The sequence below is a fragment of the Choloepus didactylus genome, chromosome 14 (genome assembly GCF_015220235.1).
Source record: "Choloepus didactylus isolate mChoDid1 chromosome 14, mChoDid1.pri, whole genome shotgun sequence".
NCBI classification, from domain to species: domain Eukaryota; kingdom Metazoa; phylum Chordata; class Mammalia; order Pilosa; family Megalonychidae; genus Choloepus; species Choloepus didactylus.
This window is the reverse complement of record NC_051320.1, coordinates 59,858,804-59,886,286: the sequence shown is the minus strand read 5'-3', so window position 1 is coordinate 59,886,286 and position 27,483 is coordinate 59,858,804. Positions and strand designations below refer to the sequence as shown.

At 34.1% G+C, this 27,483-nt stretch overlaps 1 protein-coding gene across 49 annotated transcripts in view; it reads right to left on the bottom strand.

Annotated features, from left to right (window-relative positions):
• Window positions 1-27,483, bottom strand: part of RIMS2 (regulating synaptic membrane exocytosis 2) — a 731,813-nt gene that overhangs the window by 321,915 nt on the left and 382,415 nt on the right. For 26 of the 49 annotated variants that reach the window (XM_037802482.1, XM_037802461.1, XM_037802463.1 and 23 more), the window contains 5 exons: window positions 10,004-10,212; window positions 8,367-8,486; window positions 6,283-6,382; window positions 5,329-5,452; window positions 3,607-3,653 (listed from right to left, as the gene is read on the bottom strand). In XM_037802482.1, the coding sequence (XP_037658410.1) occupies window positions 3,607-3,653; window positions 5,329-5,452; window positions 6,283-6,382; window positions 8,367-8,486; window positions 10,004-10,212 (600 nt within the window). Of the gene's footprint in view, window positions 1-3,606; window positions 3,654-5,328; window positions 5,453-6,282; window positions 6,383-8,366; window positions 8,487-10,003; window positions 10,213-10,325; window positions 10,394-27,483 lie in introns of all 49 variants that reach the window. The other 23 variants (XM_037802459.1, XM_037802462.1, XM_037802465.1 and 20 more) reach the window with 1 other exon arrangement.

Here is a 27,483-nt window from a genome sequence, read left to right as displayed (position 1 = left end):
CCAGTGTTCCAAATATTCTTAAAGGCTTTTTGAAGCATTATTGTGGCCTAGGGATTCTCTTAAAACCAAGGGTAAATCATTTTCTGTGCCATTATAGTAAGTTGGACCTCTACTTCAGAAGTTACTTTGCCTGTTATATAAACTATTTTCATATCTTAAAATGAAATATTAGGAAAATTTAAAACAGAAACTTAATTAGGAAAAGCCACCACCTAAATAAAGCAACTTGACTACAATGTAAAGGTATATATAATTTTGTAATGTTAAGAACCTAAATACTAGAATGTCCAAAATCATAAAATGTTTCCAAAAGGTGCTTTCTGAATCATATCTGGAAGAATATAACAAATGAGACTGACAGAAAGAAAGCAAGGGGTCATGATAAAAGATATAGAAAAGAAGAAAAAAGTAGAAATGCAGTACCCAGAAGCTATATGTATGAATTTATTTCTATGAAAGGGAAGGGACAAGTTTTAGTGACTAGGAATGGGGCTAATGGGATACTTGGGGAATTAAGTGCTCATTTTTAGGAACCTGGGACTTCTATGCATTTTGGTACTAATTAAGTATTCATGCTAAGCTCTTATGATGAGGTAATAAAAATTTTGTTTGAAGAATATGCTTTTTCCACCTATTTAAAGTGAGGATTTAAATGGAGAGAATTGGGAAAGTTAAGAGATGCTGGAACTTAAAAAGATCATAATGGTAAAGGTTATAAAAATAGAAAGAAAAAGAAAGAATTCAGATGATATCACAAAACAAAATACCATTACTCAGAAACTAAACAGATGTGAGCGATAAACGAAAGAGAGGGGAAAAGTAAGATTTCAAGTCTTGAAACTGTATATGCTGAGTGAAGGAGGAGTCAAGAAAGTAACCCATGTGTCTGTCTGGTTTTCTGGACAGGACAGCGCTATAATTCACTGGGACATAACATAGGAGAATACCTGCATTTATGGGAGTGGGTAGAGAAGTACTTAATTTGGAACAACAGTGACCCTCGGACACCTCTGAGAGATCCAACAGGAGTGTGTAAAGTAAGTAATTGGATACACGGATGGAAGCAAATGTTTGACTACAGACTTGTGTTGGAAATTAAACTGTATAGTTGTCTGCAGAGATAGAGGTAGATAAATTCACCTGTAGAGAAAGTACAGATTAAAATGAATAAGGATAACTGCAAGCATTGGGATCAGAAGTAACAGTGATACCTTTTACAGTATTTAGGAAGTAGAAAGAATGACCATTTGATGGTAAGAGATAATAAGCTCAGTTTTCCCAGGGTTGAGCTTCAGTTAGAAGGAAGACACTTAACACAATGTATTCTTTGAACATCCAGGGCTAAAGGGATAATGACAGATCCATTTGGTAATGTACACTTAGGAGTCACATAACTGGCAATTAAAACCATAAGAAGAGAAGAATTTATTGAGGAGCTCAGGAAAAACGGCTAAGGACTGAGCCTTGGAGAAAACTACTCTGTAATGTTAATACAGGAGTGTGTCTTATTTGATAAAGAACCCCTGTCTTTTCAGGAAATGGTTTTGGAATTGTAGCCTAGGAGCTTTTTTAAAAGCTACAATAAAATAAAGAGTTCCATACTGCTCACATAAGAGTGATGCAATATAAGTGAATAAAAAATGTACAAATCTCATGGGATTGTTGTGAGAATTAATTGTGATAGAGTAAGTTCAACACCAAGCACAGTCCCAGATAATAAATGAGTGCAATGATGATGACGGTGGTGATAATAATGTTATTATATAATTATTATCATTATATTATTATTTATTTATTATGTTTAAGTTTTTTATATGATCATGATATGATTTTGGATAAAATGATTTAGCATCTAACCAAATGTACTAAATCAAACAGGTTATGCAATCATACTTTAAAGTATCAAACTGTGCTATTCCAAAGTACTCCAGCTCTTTGGTACAGATTTTAAAGAAATTTATATTTATAACTATAAATATAGAAGTAAAAAATATCTACTTTAATAATGTATTTTCAATTATTGTGTATCTGGAGAATCCAACCATTTCACCACCTTCATTGCTTTCACCATGGTTTACGTTGCCATTGTATCCTTATTATATCATTCAAATAGCTCTCTCACTGGTCTCCCTGACCCCATTTAACATATTTTCAAAATAGTAGCCAGGTCTTAAAACATAATTCTCTTCTCAAAACCATTCCATATTGCTCTCAATTTCCCTCAGCATTAAAGTCAAAGTCCTTACAGTGGCTTATAAAACCCTAAGTAATTTGGCTTCCCATTATTTCTCTCCCCTCACTATACATAATGGGTTGAATTGTGACCCCCACCTCCAAAGAAATGTATACCCAGAAACTCAGCATATGACCTTATTTGCAATAAGGATCTTTGTGGATGTAATTAAGGCAAGGATCTCAAAATGAGATCATCCTGGATTAGGGTGGGCCAGTGATGAGTGTCTTCACAAGAGAAGAAAAGGAGAAGAGAGATGCAGACAGAAGGAAGACAGAAGCAGGGGCAGAGACTGGAGTTAGGCAGCCCCAAGCCAAGGAACTCCAAGGTTGCTGGCAGCCACCAGAAGCTAAGAGAGACATAGAACAGAATCTCCCTCAGAGTCTCCAGAGCCAACACCTTGACGCTGGGTTTCTGGTCTCCAGAACTGTCAGAAAATACATTGTTCTAAGCCACCAAGTTTGTGGTAATTTGTTACAGCCGTCTTAGGCTTTCTTGCCTTGGAGGCATTGCACCAGCTGGTCCTTCTACCTGGAAAGCTTGCCCTCAGATTGCTACTCTTTCAATTCTTTGTTCCAATCCTTTTGTTTTTCCTCACTGTGGTCTATCATGACCAACCTATTTCAAATTGCAACTCCTCTTCCCCTTCCCTCTCCTTATCTCTCTTACTCTATTCTCAGTGAATCAAGAAACTTAATTCAATAGAAAGAATGTATTTTGTCTAACATCTGAAATATCACTCAAAAACAAATAATAAAAATTAGTCACTTATTATGTCATTGTTTAAACTTATATAACATGTCTAATTGTTCCATTATTGCTCTGAAGTTCAATCATAACTATTATCCCATTTTCTAAAAACATAAATTAGAATAAATGCAATCATTCACTAGTTTGTTCCAAGCATTCCCACCCCACCCCCCCTTACTGAGGGTTAGGTTACAAAGGAGTAAATTTCAAAATCGGGGGAAACTTTGGGGGGGGTGCAAAACTTTTGAGGGTAATGATATATTTATTAATTTTTACTGTGGTGATTCCATGGGTGTATTTGTATGTTAAAACTTACCATGTTGTACACAATAAATATGTTCGGCTTATTGCATTGTATCTTAATGAAGCTGTTTAAAAATTCAGAGTAATTAAGACTTAATTAAGAGTGTATGGTAAAAAATAACTATGTTTAAATATTTAAAAATTTTTACTTTTTCCCATGGTGACATGAAATAATACCAACTTTTCCATTTCTATGTGATAATATATTTGACAACAAGATTATTATATTCTTACTTTGTATTAGTAGATAAAATACTTCATTTGACCTCTGATGAATGACATTATTAATAACATTTTCCTCTAGAGTAAATGAAACTTACTGGACTCCAGTTGTGTATGTGTGCTATCAGGTATTCTAGGTATATCTCTAAAATGAGAGAAAGAAAAAAAAAAAACAAAACTGTTTCAACAATCCATATAACTGCTATTCCGATGATGATTAATCTATATTTTAATAGGATGGTGTTAAGATGAAAAAAAAAAAACAGTATATAGTAGTGGTTTTATATAAATAAAAAACAAAAAAGCCTTAAGTTAATATTTTATTGCTAATAAAATTTTTCTACTCTAATCCCAAATATTTAAAAGGAATTAAAACTCATATGCATTTGCAACATATTTATAAAAACATATACTCTATTTTGCCAAAAATTACTGTATTAAACAAGGTAAATTCTACAGATACATTTTAATTAATTATATCTACTCCTTTTTCTACTGGCTGCTCTTCTAAATCAATAACATGGAAGTGCAAATAAAATATAGGCAAAACAAAATTAAAATACTCAGAGATTTTGATTGATACATTCTAAATGTGATTACTTTTTTGAGAAAAATGCAAACATGTTTCTTCTTAGGACTCACAAAATTTCATTGTACCTGTATTTACCCCTCAAAAAAATACAGGTTTGTTTGAGGTTTTATAGTAGGATTAGTTGTTAATGGTTAAGATCATTCAGAAAATCACATAAAAGACTACAACTTATTTAAATTATTAAACAAAAATACAATCTGAGGATCCTTTAAATTCCAAGAAACATACTTGACTATTACACTAAACTTATACACTGCAATTTTACTATATTACAAAACTATGAACAGACAAAAAATGGATACAAGTTCAGGTGCCAGATTCATTAGCTTAAAAAGGCCATTTCAATAAAACTAAATTACCAACTTAAGTCATTTTCTCTAGCATAAAAAAAGGTAAAAATAATAGAGCCCAAACATTTTCTAAATGAGAACTGGGCATTAGTATTTTACAACAAAGAACAACATTTCTGTAGCCTCCACCCTAGAATACTCATAGCCCAAATATACATTTAATAATTCAATATCAGTTTATATGTTTTTGTAACAATTTTATTTATTCATAGTATACATTTTATTTTAGCTTATAATATGAGCTCTACAGGAAGTACTGCTATGAAAGCTAATGAATAATTCTTGTATAGGTGCAAAGCATTACATTTATTATAAACTTTTAGAAATTGTCTATTTAATCTATAGGTAACAAAATGCAAAGCCAAAGATTACTTTGGTGTTTGTTTATTTTTTGTCTTTCTCAGAATTCCTTAAAAATGTTATGTTTCTCCTTAAACCGTTTCCTCTATCGAGGAATAAAGAGTATGTTCTTCCTTCTATTTCCTATGTTGAGATCTCCATTTAAAAAAAAAAAAAAAAGTAAAATTTCTAAAATATAGTTGATCTCCATGAAACCTATGTTAAAAGTAATTATTACTATAGTAACCACATAAGAAAGGTTAGGCCCCTTACCCTTTGTTCATCTACTAGGATGTTAAGATAAATAATAAAGATCTAACTATTTTTCCTTCTTTTGTAATTAACTATATATGCTAGCATGAAAAGAAAAAGAAATGCCATGATTTTCGGTGAGGTGTTTTTGGTAAAGAAGGACAAAACAGAATTGGCTACAAAACAATTTACTTTCATAAAGCAATCAAACATTTTTTGATTGCACACAGCAATTTGTTAAATGTTATTCAACATAATAGACGGATAAAGTACTGAAACTAACTCACCCAATAGGCCTCGAAACAACAAGTTCCACTTGTGGTTCAGGTTTGGATTCCAGAATGATGTTGTAAACTTCTTCAAATGTGGCTCCTTGCAATAGCCTTCCATTCCATTCTAACACTTCATCACCTATGGTGCGTGTCAGTAATAATAATCTCAGAAAGAAAAGCTTCCATAAAATGAACTTGAAACAAAAGCAATCTTAAGCTTCAGTGAACTCCACAGAATAAAACAACGTTATGGAATAAGAAACATACTAAGAACAGCTCCAGTGACATAAAATTTGGTGACCAGGATGATTACTATATTTCACCCAAAAGGACAATAGTAATAGGGGCAAGGGCCAGAGGAAAAAATATTACGTAAAAGTTATTGCTCTGTAATTTCTCAGTAGAAATTCTAATTCTAGACAACTATCAAGATAGGTTGCCTCCCCGAAGATTGTATGACTGATTTCTAGGTTTCTCAATGGGCATGCAGCTGAGCACTTTGTTTTCTTGATTGATTTTCTGTTGCTAAACTCTCTTGTAAAAAGCTTAATAATTAGAATATTATGGAATCCTTTTCAAGGCACTCAAGGATCTCTCCAGTAGCATCCATTATCAAAGAGACAAGGCGTGACACGTTATAGGAAATATGTATCTATTAAGTTTGTTTCCTGAACCATGTTGGAAGTTTTTCAAAAGAAAAATGAAGGTTTATGGGAGACAAAATAGGTTAATGTTAGATATGGATTAGGAATATTCACCAGCAAAATTAAAAAGTCAGTAAATATAAAAATTATTTTATCTAATATGACACAAAAACAATGGTTACAACTTGATATTAATGAATAAAGACATATCTAACTTAAATGAGTCCTTTGTAACTGATCGAATCAATTTTAAATGAGGATTAATTTTTCAGAACTACTCAAGTTTTAACAGTTTAAATGTAAATAATCAAAGGTAGAATCCTACCTGGTCTAAGATGTCCTACAGTATCAGCTAAACTTCCTTTTTTGACTTTGGTAATAAATGCACAGAGGCGACCTGATTCAGTCATTTTTCCTCCTACAACCTGTTTAAAAGAGGAAAGTATTAAAATAGGCATATAATTACATGAATACAGTTGAAGATTTAAGTAAAAATTATCTAGATAATTTACAGTTTTTAAAACTGTCATTTACTCTAATGTATTGAAAATTGCTTTAAAAAATAATACAATACTGTACTTGGGAATTGAATTCGTGACTTAAGAATGAACTCTTTTTACATATTCCAAATATTTTGCAATTTAATCCATTACTTGTTGAAAATGTTGCATACCTTAGAAACAACTTAAATTTGTAGTTTCTGTTCTTTTACAGAATTCTTACTTGCCATTCTAAAAACATATTATTATTCTACTATATAATTAAACATTTCTAGTTATATATTTCAAACATTATAACTCAATATGTGACTCCTATAATTATGGCATGCTACCAAAATTTAGTTAGCATTCTTTCAGGCACATTGATAATCTGCAAAATGATAGATCTGTCTTGACAAAATTACAAAATTTACTTAATCTCATCAGAACTAATGTGAACTTTAGGCCATCCCAATTTTTCTATTTTTGTTTCTTTTGTTTAAAAATTTCTTTTGCAAACAGTGGAAACAAAGGTTAGCAATAAGGCTGTGGAGTCATATTTGCACCTGCTTTTCAATCAATATATCAGCTTTATAGAAAGTTAAGCAAACATAACTAACTTCATTGACAAAAATAAGTTGTGCTTTTTATCTTCTGAATTGAGTTTAAGATATCTGAATTCAAAAATCACTGATGCATCTTATTTCATGCATTTATTTCACAATTGCAGTGCATTGCACTCAGTTGCTATTCAGTTAATATTGACTAATTTATATTTGAGTCTGAAAATTAAATGTATAGATTGTATGGGCTAACATCTTTATATAAATATCAAATAAACTTCACTGACTTGATAAATTCTAATAATAATTAGAAAGCTTATAGAGTGTTAATCACTGCACTAAATGCTTATTTATTGCTTTATTTAATCTTATTATATTAATTCAGTAGGTATTGTCATTTTACAGATGAGGAAACTGAAGCTAAGAATAGCTTAGTTTCCCAATGTCATATACCTAATAACTGCTCTATCTACAATGAAAGTCTAGACTTCTTAACCTCTATATCATGCTGCTTTCACACTACAGTCAGCAGATCTGAATTTAAATCCCACCTTTGCTACCATTTGTGTGACCATGAGTGAATTACATAATCTATTTCTCATCTGTTTTGAAACTGCTCAGATGAGTGCCAGCCACATGGCAGCCACCAATAAATGTTAGTTGCCCAATTCCACCTAAACCCAATATTTTCTAGTATCTCCAACTTACTATATTCTATAGGACAACTTCTGTAGCAATGACAACTCTAAAACATTCACTCTTTTAATTTCAGTTTTTTATCAGCCATACCAGAGACACAAAAAGCAAACAGAATTCTATTTGGTATATTTACCAAATAATTACCTGACATTTACAACAGAACCCAAATCTCATGACATAATTATTTTTGAGTTTGCAGACTTCAAAAGAGTATCTCTCTTTCACAAACACAAACCAATTTTCTCTAATACAAAAATCATATTCCTATGTAATACATATATTTTATTTTCTGAGTTTGTACTCTCAATATTTAGTAATTAAATAAAACTATCATTTTAATAAGGTATAAATACAGATATAGACATAAAAGACAAATTGTATAGGCAAAATAAGTTAGAGTATTGTAATTAGAATTCAAATTTATAACTCGGTTACTTTCAATGTCTTGCAAAATTATATATACTAAGATTATTATGGTATAATGGAAAATTCTTAAATAATGGATGGAGAATTAGAAGTTTTGGATAATGAGTGCAAATATTTGGGAATTCATAAAAGGAAACAACCCACCAAATTGGCATAGGTAAAAAGAGTCATTATATATTTTGTTTTTCTGGGAAATATGTAAAGGAACATAGAAACAAGATTTCATACATTTCATTACATACCTTTAAACCAAGCATTGCTCCAGAATCTCGAGATACACTTCCATCTTTTAGACGTTTATTTAATAAAATACGACCAATTAAACGATCTCCGTCTTTAGATGGCTGCCAGGTCACAGGGTGCTGACATAATTCATCAACAACAACAACAAAATTAATGCTCTTTTATGACAAATGACCTCTTATTGTACGATCGTTATAAACTTCAGAATTCCAAAGTATTAATGATTACACAAACCAGTTTGCATTCCAAAACGTGATCAAAAGGGCTTACTACATTAAGTTTATAACCACAATTTTATAATAACAATTATTTTTCAAAATCCAATAACTTCAAATTCTTAAGTGCTAGGACAAAGCAGAAATTGCATAGTTCTATAAAATCTGAGAAGTCTTAAAAATATATGCAAACCCTAATTAAATTAACTACATGCTTAAGAGTAACTAAAAATTCATAGGCAGAAAAGATAGATTGAAATTCTAGGCAATTGAACTCACATAAAATTGAGAATTTCATCTTCAAACATGTTTGGAAGATGTTGAAAGACTTTATTATAGTAAAAATTAAAAGGTCAAATCATATTAAAACATGAAATTTGAACCTATGATAAAGGCTTTATTGAAAGAAATTTCTAGATTTAAATGATAAAAAAAATTCACAAGCCCCAATAACTTCCCAGTTGAAGCTGCATGGGAGAAATAAGGTCTAATTCAAAGTTAAGTGTGGATTACATTTCTCACTTTTTGGAGGTTTGTTGATCCTTTCAGGTTTTTGATCTGCCTAGCAAATTACATCTACTAGACAATTCAATGGTATCCATTATTAAATAACCTTGAAAACATTGGTAGTTTACTACTTTCTCAGGGCAGAACAAAGCCCTTTATAAATATGATTTCCATTCCATTATGAATTATATGCCTATTTACAAAGTAAATGATTTGTGTAATCATGGTAGTTTCACAGTTATCTAAAAGTAACATGCATATCTTCATGCAAAATGTAGCATGCAAAAGACAAGTTCCAGTCAATCACATCTATATGTTAAAAAAGACTTTCAAAAGTCCCACTATACTAAAAGCAAAAATAATAAATACCAAAGCAGATGGTAGTGGTTCAACTACTAATTAATACTACATTAAAATGCTATGACAATAAAACAAAAGGGCAAAATGACAGTGAAAGGGAAAAAAGAAAAACAACTTTTTCTGTGCAAACAGACCCAATTATCTCCCTTTTGCCTGGGATTCATACTATTAATAATTTAATTTTCATCTCAAGGAAAATATTTACAAGCAATCGAATAAGCCAATCCAAAAAATCCATTGTTATTTGTAGTTTATATTAACATTACAAAGTTCTCTCATGTGACCATAAGACAAAACATTCCTTTGTTCCTAATTTTTACTTTTATTTACTTATTTATTTTTTGGTATGCCGACAAACAAAAAACAGTACAGCAAGCAAGAGGGTTTTGTTTTCATTTTTGTTTTAGTTTTGTTTTTCTTTTCTGCACCTTAAGAAATGCTGCATCGACCCTTGAAATGCCCTGTCTTTTTATTATGTTCTGTTTTAATGAGTGACAGAGAGCAAACGAAGACCAAATGTGCAGGTTAAAAGGCAGGCTCCACAATCTCAGTACCTTATCACTATGGCTATGCTCCTCGTTAAGAGTTGTGCTACTACAGGTATCTACCCCAGAGTCCTTAATCTGAGGCTCAGACCATTCCAAATCCTCTTCCAAAGAGTGGCCACCAAAGTACATCATTTTCTTTTGTCTTTCAGACCTGGTGTTAGAGTCCGACAAAACTGCCTGCTCACTAGTTTTTCTTTTTCCCTTTTGACTGTCCCCTACAGGTGTGGGAAAAGAAAAGATACAAAAAAGAAAACATGCAAAGGTGTAAATAAAAAAGGAAAAGTGAAATGATAACAGAAATTAATTAGTAAGGCTCCACATGTCTCACCAAAGACATTGGGGATGCCTCACTGCTATGCCAAGACGTATGGTCCAACCAGTTGTAATCCATGTCTCCTGCGAGAGCCAGACAGACACAAGAGCGCAGTAAAGGAGACAGCAAAAGAAAGGGCAGACAAAGACACTGTAAACATTTTAAATTGTGGGATCTTGTTTGCTTCTAAGAACTTTGTAGCACATACTATATATACCAAGAGAAAGCTAAGATTTCAAATGAGTAAAATTTATAGAATGAAGAATATAAAGTTTATGCACTCTAGACAGACCCTGCAGAACGGAAGTCCTGCAAGAAGAGAAAATGCTAATATTAAGCAGAATAGAAATCAAAGAAATTACATATTCTGAAAAAAAGGAAAAGTCTATCAGCTATATCTGTTACTTATGCTATTTTTTTCATTCTGGGCTATATAAATCAGTTTGTTCTTCTCCAACAATTAAGAAACATTTTAAAAATTGAACAGTGGTTTGCCAATAACCACTAAAACAAAACATCTGGAATGTTGTATACTCTTTATAATGTCGAAAACTCCTAAAAGTTTTGGGTGATTTTTTTTTTAAAAAGAACTGCCTATGCAAAAGATGAATTTTGTAGGAAAAGGAGAAAACAGAGTCGTTCAATTCTATTAGTAAAAAATTAAAAAAAACTTTATTTGAATAACATAAATTACTCAATATTGATTTGAAACAATTTTAAAACTTTTTCAGAAACTGCATTCTTATAAAAAGTGAATTTTCTGTTCAAATAATTTTAAACCAGATATTGCATAATTGGAAACTAAGAATCAATATCCATTTCCCAAACTTATGTGCTCCTTTCTTGCCTTATATTTGAAAAAATGTATCTCTTAAAATTCTACCCATACTTTAACTTTTTAAAAAATATTTGCTGAACACCTTCCATTTGCTATGTATTTTGCTAAGCTCTAGTGTAAGGGGTAAAACAATGAGACATGTTTACAACAGAGTGGGGAATAAAGACAATAAACAAATCATCACACAAAGTACGTTATTGTACATTGTGTGTGGTGTTATACAGGAGAGTAAAGAACACAATGAGAGGGTATAATAAATCTAATTTAGATTTTGGGGTCAGCAAACACCTCTAAAGAAATGATGTTTGAGATGAGAAATGAAGGATGTGATCTAAAGGAAAAGTAAGGAAATAGGCAAAAAAAGCAGAAAAGAAAGCAGAAAAGATCAAGAAAGAAGGGCAGGAATAAGTAACAACATGGTTCTATAAAAAACTGAAAGGAAATCAAGAAATCAATGTGTCTGAATCAAAAATAATGAGGGAGAATATACTGCTAAGTGGGACTAGTGAGGGAGAACAAATCAGCTTAGAGAGGCCCTTTTATGCCTTACTAAAGATTCAGAATTTTATTCATTGAGAGATAGTAAGAAAGATGGTGACATGCTCTGATACACATTTTTAAAACATAAATCTAAGACACCCAGAGTTAAGAGATATTTGCAATAATCCCTGGAAGAGGTGAGACGGCTTGAACAAAGGTGATGACAATAGACATGGAAGAAAAGAGGGAATTGAGAGATGTTTTGGAGGTAAGACATAACAGAATGGTAAGAAAGACTGAAGAGTCAAGAATATCTCCCTAGTTTCAGGCATTAACACATGAATGGAAAGAAAAAGTTCCTGATAATGCACATGCAAAATATAAAGTGGTAAGGTGAGACAAAAACAACATAAAGAGGGGATACAGAGAGATGTGGGAGAAGAAAATGTGTATATTATTGAAATTAAGTTATCTTTTCAAATTAGTAGGGTATAGATGCAGGTTTGTGTAATATAAACCCCAAGGCAACCACACAGAAAGTATTTTACAAATATATAGAAACAGAAATGAGAAAGGGATCAGTCAGATACATCACAAAAATCAACTATACAGAAAAGGAGTTGAAATAAAGGAAAAGAGAGGCAAAAAAAGATATGACATAAAAACCAAAGGACTAAATGACTGAAGTAAGTACTGCCTTTACAGGAATAACACTCAATGTTATCGGGTTAAACTCCCCGATTAAAAGACACATGTTGGCAGAATGGATAAAAAAGCCTGATCCAACAATATGTTGTTTACATGAGACTCATCTTAGACCCAAAGACACAAATAGGTTGAAAGACACAAATAGGTTGAAAGGATGGAAAAAGATACTCCATGCAGACAGTAACCAAAAAAGAGCTAGGGTAGCTATAATAATATCAGATAAAATAGACTTTACGTCAAAAGCTGTTATAAGAGTAAAAGAAGACCCTGTATCTTAATAAAAGGGGCAAGCCACCAAGAAGAAAAACCATTATAAATATTTATTCACCTAACCACAGGGCCCCAAAATACAAGAGGCAAACACTGTCAAAACTGAAGAGAGTAATAGACATCTCTACAATAACAGCTGGACACTTCAATACACCACTCTCATCAATAGATAGAACATCTAGATGGAAGATCAAAAAGGAAACAGAGAACTTGAATAATATGATAAATGAACTACACCTAACAGATACATACAGAACACTGCACCCAAAAAACAGCAGGATATACATTCTTCTCAAATGTACATGGATCATTCCCCAATGTTGGATCACAAAACAAGTCTCAATAAATTTAGAAAGATTGAAAGCATACAAAGTATCTTCTCTGACCATAACGGAATGAAGCTGGAAATCAATAACAGGCAGAGAACTGGAAAATCCACAAATATGTGGAAGTTAAATAACACTCTCTTAAACCATCAGTGGATCAAAGAAGAAATTGCAAGGGAAATCAATAAATATCTTGAGATGAATGAAAACAAGAACACAGCATATCAAAACTTATGGTATGCAGTGAAGGCAGTGCTGAGAGAGAAATTTATAGCCCTAAATGCTTACATTAAGAAGGAAAAAAGAGCTAAAATAAAAAACCTAACTGCACACTTGGAGGAACTAGAAAAAGAATAACAACTAAGCCCAAAGCAAGCAGAAGAAAGAAATAGCAAAGATTAGAGCAGCAGTAAATGAAATTGAGAATAAAAAAAATAGAATTAACAAAACCAAAAATTGTTTCTTTGAAAAGATCAATAAAATTGACAAACTCTTAGCTATACTGACAAAAAAGGAGAGAAGACACAAATAAATAAAATCAGAAATGAGAGAGGGCTATTACTATTATCCAACAGAAATAAAAAAGACCATGAGGCTACTATGAATAACCATATGCCAACAAATGAGACAACCTAGATGAAATGGAAAAATTCCTACAAACACACAACCTACACTGACCCTACAACAAATAGAAGACTTCAACAGACCAATTAAAAGCAAAGAAATTGAATGAGTCATCAAAAACCTCCCAAGAAAGAAACACCAGGACCAGATGGCAACACAAGTGAATTCTACCATTCCAAGAAGAATTAATACCAGTCCTGTTCAAACTCTTCCAAAAAAAATGGAAGAGGAGGGAAACACTACCTAACTCATTCTATGAAGCCAACATCACCTGTATAACAAATCCAGATAAAAGACATTATAAGAAAAGAATATTACACATTAATTTACCTTATGAATGCAGATGCAAAAATCCTCAACCAAATCATTGCATATTGAAACCAACAGCACATCAGAAGAATTACACACCATGATCAAGTGGGTTTTATCCCAGGTATGTAGAGGTAATTCAACATAAGAAAATCAACTAATATAATAAATCACATCAACAAAACAGAGGGGAAGAAACCATATGATAATCTCAATTGTTGCATAAAAGGCATTTGACAAAATTCAGCATCCTTTCTTAATACAAACACTTAGAAAAATAGGAAACTTCCTTAACATGATAAAGGGCACATATCAAAAACCCACAGCTAACATTATACTCAATGGTGAAAAACTGAAAACTTCCTCTGAGATCTGGAACAAAACAAGGACACCCACTATCGCCACTGTTATTCAGTATGTTACTGGAAATTCTAGCCAGAGCAATTAGGCAAGAAAAAGAAATACAAGGCATCCAAATCAGAACTGAAGAAGTAAAACATTCACTATGTTCAGATGGCATGATCCTATATATAGAATGCCCCCAAAACTACAACAAAACTACTAGACCTAATAAATGAATTCAGCAAAGCGGCAGGGTACAAGATCAACATGCAAAAATCAGCAGTGTTTCTATACACTAGTAATGAGCAATCTGAGGAAGAAATCAAGGAAAAAAATCCATTTAAAACAGCAACTAAAAGAACCATATACCCAGGAATAAATTTAACCAGGATGTAAGGACTTGTACACAGAAAACTATAAAACATTTTAAAAAAAAATTAAAGAAGACCGAAATAAATGGATGGGCATTCCATGTTCAAGTACTGGAAGACTAAATATCATCAAAGTGTCAATTCCACCCAGAATGATTCAAAGATTCAATGCAATCCCAATCAAGTTTCCATCAGCCTACTTTTCAGTAACGGAAAAGCCAATAATCAAATTTATTTGAAAGGGTAAGGGGCCCCCAAAACCAAAAACCTATTGAAAAAGAAGAACAAACTTGGAGAACTCATACTTCCTGACTTTAAAGCATATTACAAAGCTATAGTGATCAAAACAGCATGGTACTGGCACAAAGATAGATATACCAATCAATGGAATCAATTTGAGAGTTCAGAAATAGACCCTCACACCTGTGGCCACTTGATTCTTGACAGACTGCCAAGGCCATTCAATTAGGAAAAAATAGTGTCTTCAACAAATGATGCTGGGACACCTGGCTATCCATATGCAAAATAATGAAAGAGGACACCTATCTCAAACCATTATTAAAAAAATTAACTCAAAATGGATCAAAGACCTACATGTAACAGCTAGGACTATTAAACTCCTTCAAGAAACTGTGATAGGCGGTGGTTTCTTAGACTTCACACCCAAAGCAAAGGCAAAGAAAGAAAAAACTAGATCAATGGGAGCTCCTCAAAATTAAACACTTTTGGTCCTGAAAGGAATTTGTCATGAAAGTGACAACTCAATGAGAGAAAATATTTTGAAACCACATATCCGACTAGGATTTAATATCCAGAATATATAAAGAAATTCTACAACCAAAAATAAAAAGACAAACAACCCAATTTAAAAATGGGCAAAATACTTGAATAGGCATTTCTTTAAAGAAGATAAATGGATAAATGGATAAAAAGCACAGGAAAAGAAGCTCAACATCACTGGCTATTAGAGAAATGCTAATCAAAACCACAATGAGATATCACTTAACACCCACTCAAATGGCTACTATTAAATATACAGAAAATTACAAGTGTTGGAGAGAATAATGACAAACAGGAACACTCATTCATTTTGGTTGGGAATGTGGAAGGCGGTGTTTCGCTTTGCTAAAGATGCTGGAATGCAATACACCAGAAATGGGTTGGTTTTTAACAATTAGGATTTATTAAGTCACAAGTTATAATCCTGAGGCCGTGAAAATGTCCCAGTTAAGGCATCAACAAGATGGCATCTCTCTGAAGAAAGGCCGATAGCATCTGGTGTTCCTGTGTCACGTGGAAAGGCACATCACCAGCAACGGCTGGTCCTTCTCCTGGGATCTGGTTTCATTATGGCTTTCTCTCTCCAAAATGTCTTTGGGCGTTTCTTAGCTTTTCTGAGCTCTCTAAGTTTCATTTGTCTTTTATCCTCTCATTGAGGACTCCAGCAAGGGGATTAAGACTCACCTTGAATGGGCTGGGTCACTTCTCCATGGAAACAACCTAATCAAAAGTTCCCACCCAATAATAGGTCTGCCCCCACAGGGATAGATTAAGAGAACATGGCCTTCTATGGGGTATGAAACAGCTTCAAACCAATAAACTCCACCCTCTGGACACCCAAAACACATGTTCTTTTCATATGCAGTTGTAGCAAAGGTACTACACTAATGCAAAGCATCAACAATAAGGGGGTATATGGGAACACTGTATTTTTTACATGACTTTTCTGTAAACCGACGACTTCTCTCACTTACAGAATAGGAATAATAATTTCTTAAAAACATTATGCTAAGTGAAAAAAAAACAAGAAAGTACTACATATTGTATGATTCCATTTTTATAAAATACAAATATAAATGACTCCATAGAGTCAGAAATAGATTAGTGGTTATGTAGGGATGAGGAGGAAAAGAGGGAGTGAGAGGTGACTGCTAAGGGGTATTTCTTTTTGGAGTAATGAAAATGTTCTAAAATTGATTGTGGTGATGAATACACAATTCTGTGAATATACTAAAAACCACTGATTGCACACTTTGGATGGATTGTATGGTATGTGAATATATATCAATAAAAGTGCTTTTACCATAAGGACCACACTCCACTTTGCCTAGTTTATGGATGGATGAGTAGAAAAATAGGGGAAGGAAACAAACAAACAGACAAAGGTACCCAGTGTTCTTTTTTACTTCAATTGCTCTTTTTCACTTTAATTATTATTCTTGTTATTTTTGTGTGTGTGCTAATGAAGGTGTCAGGGATTGATTTAGGTGATGAATGTACAACTATGTAATGGTACTGTGAACAATCAAATGTACAATTTGTTTTGTATGACTGCGTGGTATGTGAATATATCTCAATAAAATGAAGATAAAAAATAAAATGAAATAAAAGTGCTTTTAAAAAAAGGAGCTGCAAAATACATGAAGCAAAAGCTGATAAAACTAAAGGAGAAATAGACAAATCTAGCAAGATGGACAAAGAGAAAAAGATAGAAGACACAAATGAACAGTATCAGGAATAAAACAGAGGATATTACGATAGACTCTTCAGACATCCAAAGGATACTAGGGGGATATTATGCACAACTCTCTATACTTCAGTTTGACAACTTAGAAAAAATAAACCAGTTCCTCAAAACACACAAACTACCATGAGTCATCCAATATGAAATACATAATTCAAATAGTCTTATAGCTATTAAGGAAATTGAATTCACAATTTAATAACTCCCAAAAGAGAGAGCTCTTGGTCCAGACGGTTTCACTGCAGAATTGTACCAAACCTTTAAAGATTAACACCAGTTACATATAATCTTTTTCAGAAACTAGAAGAGGTGGGGACATTTTCCAACTCATTTTACAAGGTCATTATGGCCTTAATACAAAAATAAAAGACAGTACAAAAGAAAACAAAAAGCAAGCAACAACAAAAAAATATATACCAGGATCTTTCTTGAATGTAGACACAAAAACCTTTATCTGATTCTAAGGTGGCACCTGATGACTCCTGTTTTTGTGCAGAACCTGTGACTTGCTCCTAACCAAGGTAGTAGGATGTCACATCTGTGAGAACGTTGAATTATATAAGACTGTGTCTTGCTGGCAGACTGTTGGAAGCTCCCATGGCAGAAACCACAGGCATCCTCTAGAAACTGTCAACAGCCTCAAGGACCTCTGGGCAGACACTCATGAACTGTGGAGGCCTCCAGAAGCTAAGGGAAGCCTCCAGCCTCTAGGAAATGAATTCTCCTAACACATTAGTGAGCTTGGAAGCAGTCTTCCCCAATCAATCCTCTAGGTAAGAATGCAGCCCAGTTGACATTTTCCTCCATCAGCATTTACTAGATTCTTACTATTGTCTGTTTATGTCTATGTGTGCGCAACTACACTATGAACTCTTTAAGGGAAAAAAGCTTGGCTTAATTCATCTTTTCTTTCTGCCTTAAGTGGAATTTCAGTAGACCCTAAATAAATGCTTCTTGACTGAATGATAATCCAAGTTAAGTATTTGTCCATATTTTTCCCTCTGCTCTACCGGAAAACTCAGTCTTATAATGATTTTGACAAATCATTTATTCATTCAAAAATATTAACTTAGAGCCTACCATTTGTTATAAGCATACATCAGTGAACAAAACAGAAAAAACTCTGTTTTCATGAAGCTTACATTCCAGTAAGAGTCTGTATTTTTATCCATTTATTATTATGATACATCATTTACTATCACTGATTATGATTTCTGTAAGTTATTTATTATTACTTATTCATCAATATTATTACCTGAAAAATAATAATATCCATTATTTACTGACTGCTTAACAAGTACACAGTGGCATTCTAAGGGTGGAGTGGTGGGAGCACACTGCCCAAGTGTAGACAATTGTTGAGAAACTGAACTCAGCATAACAAAAGACTTTTTTCAAGAAGTGTATATTAACATTGTTTAGAAACACCAGTGCATGATGATACTAAAAAGCAGACCAACTTTCAATTAATTTTATTATTGTTTTTAAATTGTCTGCAGCTAATATAATGTTTATGGAGTGTAGGCTAAAAATAAAAACAAACACTCCACTAAGAGTTCATTATTAGCAGTTTTCAACATCATTATATTTCCTTTAATACTGTTTATTATTTTTATAATTTTTTTAGTTAATCATTTCTTCCTCATGATTCACTTTCTCATATTCATTTATCAACATTATCTATGGGTCTATCTTTCTCTGTGTATCTAAACTTTTCATTCACATCCTCTAAGGGCTGTGACTGTTGGAGGAGACATAGTACTGAGTGACTTTTCAAAATGCTTTAAGTTATGGAAAAGGTTAGTCATTGTCATATTGATAACAAAAAAGCAAAATAAGGCAAACAGATGGAATTTAAATCTTAAGAAATAATCTAATTCCTTTTTCTTTAACCCCATTCACCCCATAAATTTAGTATTTACAATATTCCTAGCTTAAGAGAGTTCCAAAGAAAATAACAATAAAAAAAGGCAAATAAATAAAAATGAGGTTCATCTTATAGAAGTTGATTATGTTACCTCAAGAAAAACTTCTATTTCCATTATTGTAAAATACAACATGCATGCGGAAAGGTGTTAACTTTTGATGTACAACTCAACAAGCAGTTATACACGTAATTTCAAAAATTGTTATGGGTTACAGTTCCACAGTTTCAGTTCTTTCCTTATTATGCAATATAGAGTATATACAGAAAGGTGAAGACTTTCAAAGCACAATTCAATGAATAGCTATAGAGCAAAAGCTGAAGTTGTAGAACTGTGACCTATGATGTCCTTTGAAATTTGCTCTCTAACTACTTGTTAAATCGTACTTCGAAAGTTATCACTTTATATGTACATGTTAAAGTTCACAATAAAAAATTAATTTTTTTAAAAAAAAAACTTCTGCAACATCTGGCAGGAAGCAAATCCAAAGAGGAAAGCCACAGGATACCTTACTGACAGTGAAACAATTTTTAATAGGGCAGCTATATTCCTGAATCAGTCTAACAGATTTAGATCAGAAATTTAGAAAACTTTTAAATACTTATTAACTCATTAAAAATAACAATAAAACCACTAAATGCTAAAATAAAATACATCTTTTATGATCAAAATATTTTTGAAGACAAAAAATTTAATAAAATGAATAGCATTGTTTTAAATTTTTAAAATCTCTTTAATGTCTGACAATAAAAGATAGCTTGATTTTCACATCTGCTTCTACTTTCACTCTGCTGCAATATGTGAATCTGGCTTAAGTGTATGAAGATCCAACCTCATACAGATATGTAGTTTAAAACAAGGAAGTGTTTTTTAATAGCCTTTCCAGATAACTGCAGTTATTCTTTGATACTGCACCAAAATTCAACTATTGTTAACTAGTTACAGACATAATCCACCTAAAAAAAAGATCTTAGGGGTTCTCAGTAATTTTTAAGCATATAAAGAGGTCCTATGATAAAAATATTTGAGAATCACTGTAGTAGAGTACAGTATACAGTATATAATATACAGTACACTGTATACTTGCAGAGTTGCGAATCACTGCTGTACTATACTAGATGCCTGGTTCCCAGCCCCAGAGTTTCTGATTTAAATGGCCTTGGATGGATCCCAAATATTGGCAGGCTTTATAAACTCCTCAGATGATTTTTTAAATTGTTTTCTGGTTTACAGAAAAAAACATGAATAAAATAGTGTTCCCAATTAACACTTTGCATTAGTGTGGTACATTTGTTGCAATTGATGAAAGAACATTTTTATAATTGTACTATTAACTATAATCCATCGTTTACTTTAGGATTTACTGTTTGTGTTGTACAGTCTTACAGATTTTTTTTTAAACTTTTAGTCTAGTAACATACTTTACAACCTAAAATTTCCCTTTTAATCATATTTAATTATATATTGTGGGAGTATCACAGGGTTTAGTCCTGGGAACTCTCCTTTTTTCCTAGAAACACTTCCCTAGTAGTATCTTCCAGTTTTATGGATTTAAGTATCATAAAAATATTATATACAAAATATATGGATTTAAATATTATATAAATATTATTTAAATCTATATATTGGAGCAAGAGGAGGATTCTTATGGTAGTTTTGGAGCTGTGTACCCCAGAAAAACATGTTCTTAAGCTTACTCTATTCCTTTGGGTATGAACTCATTGTAAACAGGATCTTTTGATGAGGTTACTTCAGTTAAGGTATGGCCCAACTCAATCAGGATGGATCTTAATCCTAGTACTGAAGTCCTTAATAAGCAGAATGAAATTCAGACAGCTAGAGAGTCACAAAGGGAGCAGATAGAAGCAAAAAGTCAACAGAATTTGGAAGAGAAGCGAGAGGCCAGGAGAGGCTGCCATATGAATTGTCATGGGACAGAAGAGCCAAGGACCAAGGATCCCTTGCAGCCAGCTGCAGAAAACAGTCTTTGGGAAGAAAGCATCACATTGATGATGTCTTGATTTGGACTTTTCCTAGCCTTAAAACTATGAGCCAATAAATTCCCATTGTTTAAGCCAACCCATTTCATGGTATTTACTTGACCAATCAGAAACTAAAACAACTCTCAAATTTATATATCCAAACCAATCATGCCTATGAGCTCCAGATTTGTACATCCAACAGCCTACTCAGTATCTCTACTTAGATATCTAAAAGGAAATTCAAACTTAATCTACACAAATTGGAGTCTCTGATTCCCACCTCATTCCCCATCCCCCTCTAAAAATCTGCTTCTGTCACAATTTCCTCATTAATTAATGGAAACTCCTTCTTTCTACTTGCTCAGGCCAAAATTCTTGCAGTCACCCTTATCTCCTCTCTTACTCTCACAACCACCTCTGAAACATCAGGAAATTCCATTGGCTGTGCCTTCAAATTATAGCCAAAATCTTACTACCTCTCTTCACTTCCATTACTACCAACTTGACACAGCCAACCATCAGCTCTCACCAGGTACTGGATGACCTCATAACTGGTTTCCCTGCATTCATTTTTGTTCCTCCTCAAATCTGTCAAGTCTATTTTCAATATAGCAGCAAGAGTGATCCTCAAAAGTAAATCAGATCAAGTCATTTTTTTATTTGAAAACTTCCAGTTTCTTTTCAGCTCATTTGAGTGAAAGCAAAAGTTCTTCCACAATGAGTTACAAAACTATGTGATCTGACCTCCTGCTACCTCTCTGACCTCAGGAAATTTGTCTTTTTTTTTTCTTTTTTGAACTGTTGTAGCCCCTGGCACACAGAGTAGTGCCGAAAATATGTTATCTGAATTAACGAATTTAGTAAAACAGTAAGTCTAGTCATTTTCACTTTTTATGCAATGGTAACTTTTCTAATGGAATCCTCAAATATAAAATGCTTAAGAGCAAAATTGGTTGAAACAAAGGGGAGAATCAAGATGCCCAGCCATTTGGATATGCTCTCTTATCCTACTCAGAAGTTCAGAAAACATTTCCAGAGAAATTGGGCACTCTATTGAGAACAGTTTAAAAAATATTGAGTTAGCCTATTTTCCTTATTTTGAGAGAAAACTGAAGCCCAGAAATTTAAATGACCTTCCTAAGATCACACTGGGTGTTACTGGCAGAGCCTAGAAAAGAACCAGGTACAAGGATGTTCAATCCAATTCCTTCTCTAGTATTCCACACTGCCTCTCTATAAAAGAAAGATAATTAATGAACTTATCTATCACATTAGATCCTCAGTAGCTTATAAATTTCTTAAGGAAATGAAATGTGTCTTTTTCACCTTTGTATACGACCTCACCCTCCCTCAGTGCTAAGCAGTGTCTGGCAAATAATAAGTACTCCATAAAGTTTGTTTCTACTGACATAAGGTTTTTGTCTCACTGTATAAAAGGACCTATATCCCCATCCCATACCTACTTGTTCTGGAAAACTCTATTCAATCTTCAAAACCCAATGCACATGTCAACTGCTCTGTGAAGTCCTCCCTGGTAAACCAAGGTAGAATTACCACTACCTTCTATGAATTATATATATGTCTTGTACTTATTGTCATATTTAACATACTGCATTGCTCTTGTTAGCTTACATGTTTATCTTCCAAGCAGTAATCACGTCATATTCATCCTACAAATGGCACTGAGTACAGCATCAGGACCACAAAAAGCACGCAAGAAATTTTTTTATTTCTTGCAATGAATTCAGTTAAACGTAAGATTTGAGAGGGTATCAGTATTGCAATGCTCTTGTTCACTGAGTGTTAAGCAGGAATTCATTGTCTTTCAGTGTTACTCTATGTTCTATCAGTTAAACTAGATTATTATCAAAATCTTAGCATATCTGAAACCTAATAGTTATTTCTCTTCAATGACTTCTTGCATTATTAATTAATTCTAACTTTCCCTAGCTAATCTTTCCTTGACATTTACAACTCTAATATAAACCATTTGGTTTGGATCCTCATTCAAAAATATTTTAAAAATCATGTCTATGTAATTTTCAACCACTGGAAACCATTATAAAATATTATTAATAAAATGTTCAGTATGGTCTCTTAAATCAATATATTCTCAATTAAGACAATAACTAACTTTAGTGAGCTCAAAGAACTAGATAAAAGTATAGGTTATACTTCTGTTGCTAAACAAATTTAAAAGCTTTTCAAGAGCTAATGCAGTAATGCAGTCAAGGGCTGATGTGCCAATGCCTTGCATAATACAGAAATTCAAATTTAAATTTAAGATTTAAAATAATCTTAATTTCACATATGATGTGTATCAAAAGGGAATTTGGAAAGGGGGAATGAACATTTGGTCATGTGATACATTATTCCTCTTTTCTATAATTATCAAGGTAGTCTAATATTAAACAGAAAGTATTTTGCTAGCCCTTCTAATTTTCAAGCACTTGAAGTATTTAATTAATATAAACTGTTCTTCAATATATGGTTTATACAAAAAGTGTTTAGATTTCAAATGAGGGGCTGGATTTAAATAAAGAATACACAGTATACTAGCATACCTGAAACATCATAAAGCTCGACAAAGGAACCATACAAAAATGTCCAGCACATAAAGTGGGGATAACGTGGTGGGGGGCAGGGGTGTTTGCAAACAACAATTAGCAAACCAGTTCAGAAACAGGGTGATGAAAGAAGTTCAGTGAAAGAAAGTTTTCATCATTTGCTAGTTGTGTAATTGGATCATTAATTACAAACACACCCTACTCATTCTTGTATAGGCAAAGAAACAATTCCAGTTGTCAGGAGGCTAGAAGGAAACAAAATTAAAATATTGGAGAAAAGAATATCTAGAGAGGCGGGGCAAGATGGCAGACTGGTGAGCTGTATGTTTTAGTTACTCCTCCAGGAAAGTAGGTAAAAAGCCAGGAACTGCGTGGACTGGACACCACAGAACAATCTGTCTTTGGGCATACTTCATACAACACTCATGAAAACGTGGAACTGCTGAGATCAGCGAAATCTGTAAGTTTTTGCGGCCAGGGGACCCGCGCCCCTCCCTGCCAGGCTCAGTCCCGGGGGAGGAGGGGCTGTCAGCTCCAGGAAGGAGAAGGGAGAATTGCAGTGGCTGCTCTCATCGGAAACTCATTCTACTGATTCAAACTCCAACCATAGATAGACTGAGGCCAGACACCAGAGACTCTGAGAGCAGCCAGCCCAGCAGAGAGGAGACGGGCATAGAAGGAAAACAACACGAGAAGCTCCAAAGTAAAAGCAGAGGATTTTTGGAGTTCTGGTGAACACAGAAAGGGGAAGGGCGGAGATCAGGCCTTGAGGCGCATATGCAAATCCCGAAGCAAGGCTGATCTCTCTGCCCAGGGCACCTTTCCTTAATGGCCCTGGTTGCTTTGTCTATTAGCATTTCAATAACCCATTAGATCTCTGAGGAGGGCCGTTTTTTTTTTTTTTTTTTTTTTTTTTTTTTTTTTTTAAATCCTTTTTGCTTTTTCTAAAACAATTACTCTAAGAAGCTCAATACAGAAAGCTTCAAAGAATTGAAATTTGGGCACGTCAAGTCAAGAGCAGAAATAAGAGAGCTCTGAGACAAAAGGCAATAATCCAGTGGCTGAGAAAATTCACTAAACAACACAACTTCCCAAGAAAAGGGGGGTGTCCGCTCACAGCCACCATCCTGGTGGACAGGAAACACTCCTGCCCATCGCCAGCCCCATAGCCCAGAGCTGCCCCAGACAACCCAGTGTGACGGAAGTGCTTCAAATAACAGGCACACACCACAAAACTGGGCGTGGACATTAGCCTTCCCTGCAACCTCAGCTGAATGTCCCAGAGCTGGGAAGGGGGAGCAGTGTGAATTAACAGAGCCCCATTCAGCCATCATTTGAGCAGACTGGGAGCCTCCCAACACAGCCCAGCAGCCCAGAACTGCCCTGGGGGGACGGCACTCACCTGTGACATAGCACAGTCATCCCTCAACAGAGGACCCGGGGTGCACAGCCTGGAAGAGGGGCCCACTTGCAAGTCTCAGGAGCCATACGCCAATACCAAAGACTTGTGGGTCAGTGGCAGAGACAAACTGTGGCAGGACTGAACTGAAGGATTAGACTATTGCAGTAGCTTTAAAACTCTAGGTTCATCAGGGAGATTTGATTGTTAGGCCCACCCCACCTCCCCGACTGCCCAGAAACACGCCCCACATACAGGGCAGGCAACACCAACTACACACGCAAGCTTGGGACACCAATTGGGCCCCACAAGACTCACTCCCCCACTCACCAAAAAGGCTAAGCAGGGGAGATCTGGCTTGTGGAGAACAGGTGGCTCGTGGACACCACCTGCTGGTTAGTTAGAGAAAGTGTACTCCACGAAGCTATAGATCTGATAAATTAGAGATAAGGACTTCAACTGGTCTACAAACCCTAAAAGAACCCTATCAAGGACAGCAAATGCCACGAGGCCAAAAACAACAGAAAATTATAAAGCATATGAAAAAACCAGACGATATGGATAACCCAAGCCCAAGCACCCAAATCAAAAGACCAGAAGAGACACACCTAGAGCAGCTACTCAAAGAACTAAAGATGAACAATGAGACCCTAGTACGGGATATGAAGGAAATCAAGAAGACCCTAGAAGAGCATAAAGAAGACATTGCAAGGCTAAATAAAAAAATGGATGATCTTATGGAAATTAAAGAAACTGTTGACCAAATTAAAAAGATTCTGGACACTCATAGTACAAGACTAGAGGAAGTTGAACAACGAATCAGTGACCTGGAAGATGACAGAATGGAAAATGAAAGCATAAAAGAAAGAATGGGGAAAAAAAATTGAAAAAACTCGAAATGGACCTCAGGGATATGATAGATAATATGAAGCGTCCGAATATAAGACTCATTGGTGTCCCAGAAGGGGAAGAAAAGGGTAAAGGTCTAGGAAGAGTATTCAAAGAAATTGTTGGGGAAAACTTCCCAAATCTTCTAAACAACATAAATACACAAATCATAAATGCTCAGCGAACTCCAAATAGAATAAATCCAAAAAAACCCACTCCGAGACATATACTGATCACACTGTCAAACATAGAAGAGAAGGAGCAAGTTCTGAAAGCAGCAAGAGAAAAGCAATTCACCACATACAAAGGAAACAGCATAAGACTAAGTAGTGACTACTCAGCAGCCACCATGGAGGCGAGAAGGCAGTGGCACGATATATTTAAAATTCTGAGTGAGAGGAATTTCCAGCCAAGAATACTTTATCCAGCAAAGCTCTCCTTCAAATTTGAGGGAGAGCTTAAATTTTTCACAGACAAAGAAATGCTGAGAGAATTTGCTAACAAGAGACCTGCCCTACTGGAGATACTAAAGGGAGCCCTACAGACAGAGAAACAAAGACAGGACAGAGAGACTTGGAGAAAGGTTCAGTACTAAAGAGATTTGGTATGGGTACAATAAAGGATATTAATAGAGAGAGGGAAAAATATGGCAAACATAATCCAAAGGATAAGATGGCCGATTCAAGAAATGCCTTCACGGTTTTAACGTTGAATGTAAATGGATTAAACTCCCCAATTAAAAGATATAGATTCGCAGAATGGATCAAAAAAAAATGAACCATCAATATGTTGCATACAAGAGACTCATCTTAGACACAGGGACACAAAGAAACTGAAAGTGAAAGGATGGAAAAAAATATTTCATGCAAGCTACAGCCAAAAGAAAGCAGGTGTAGCAATATTAATCTCAGATAAAATAGACTTCAAATGCAGGGATGTTTTGAGAGACAAAGAAGGCCACTACATACTAATAAAAGGGGCAATTCAGCAAGAAGAAATAACAATCGTAAATGTCTATGCACCCAATCAAGGTGCCACAAAATACATGAGAGAAACATTGGCAAAACTAAAGGAAGCAATTGATGTTTCCACAATAATTGTGGGAGACTTCAACACATCACTCTCTCCTATAGATAGATCAACCAGACAGAAGACCAATAAGGAAATTGAAAACCTAAACAATCTGATAAATGAATTAGATTTAACAGACATCTACAGGACATTACATCCCAAATCACCAGGATACACATACTTTCTAGTGCTCACGGAACTTTCTCCAGAATAGATCATATGCTGGGACATAAAACAAGCCTCAATAAATTTAAAAAGATTGAAATTATTCAAAGCACATTCTCTGACCACAATGGAATACAATTAGAAGTCAATAACCATCAGAGACTTAGAAAATTCACAAATACCTGGAGGTTAAACAACACACTCCTAAACAATCAGTGGGTTAAAGAAGAAATAGCAAGAGAAATTGCTAAATATATAGAGACGAATGAAAATGAGAACACAACATACCAAAACCTATGGGATGCAGCAAAAGCAGTGCTAAGGGGGAAATTTATAGCACTAAACGCATATATTAAAAAGGAAGAAAGAGCCAAAATCAAAGAA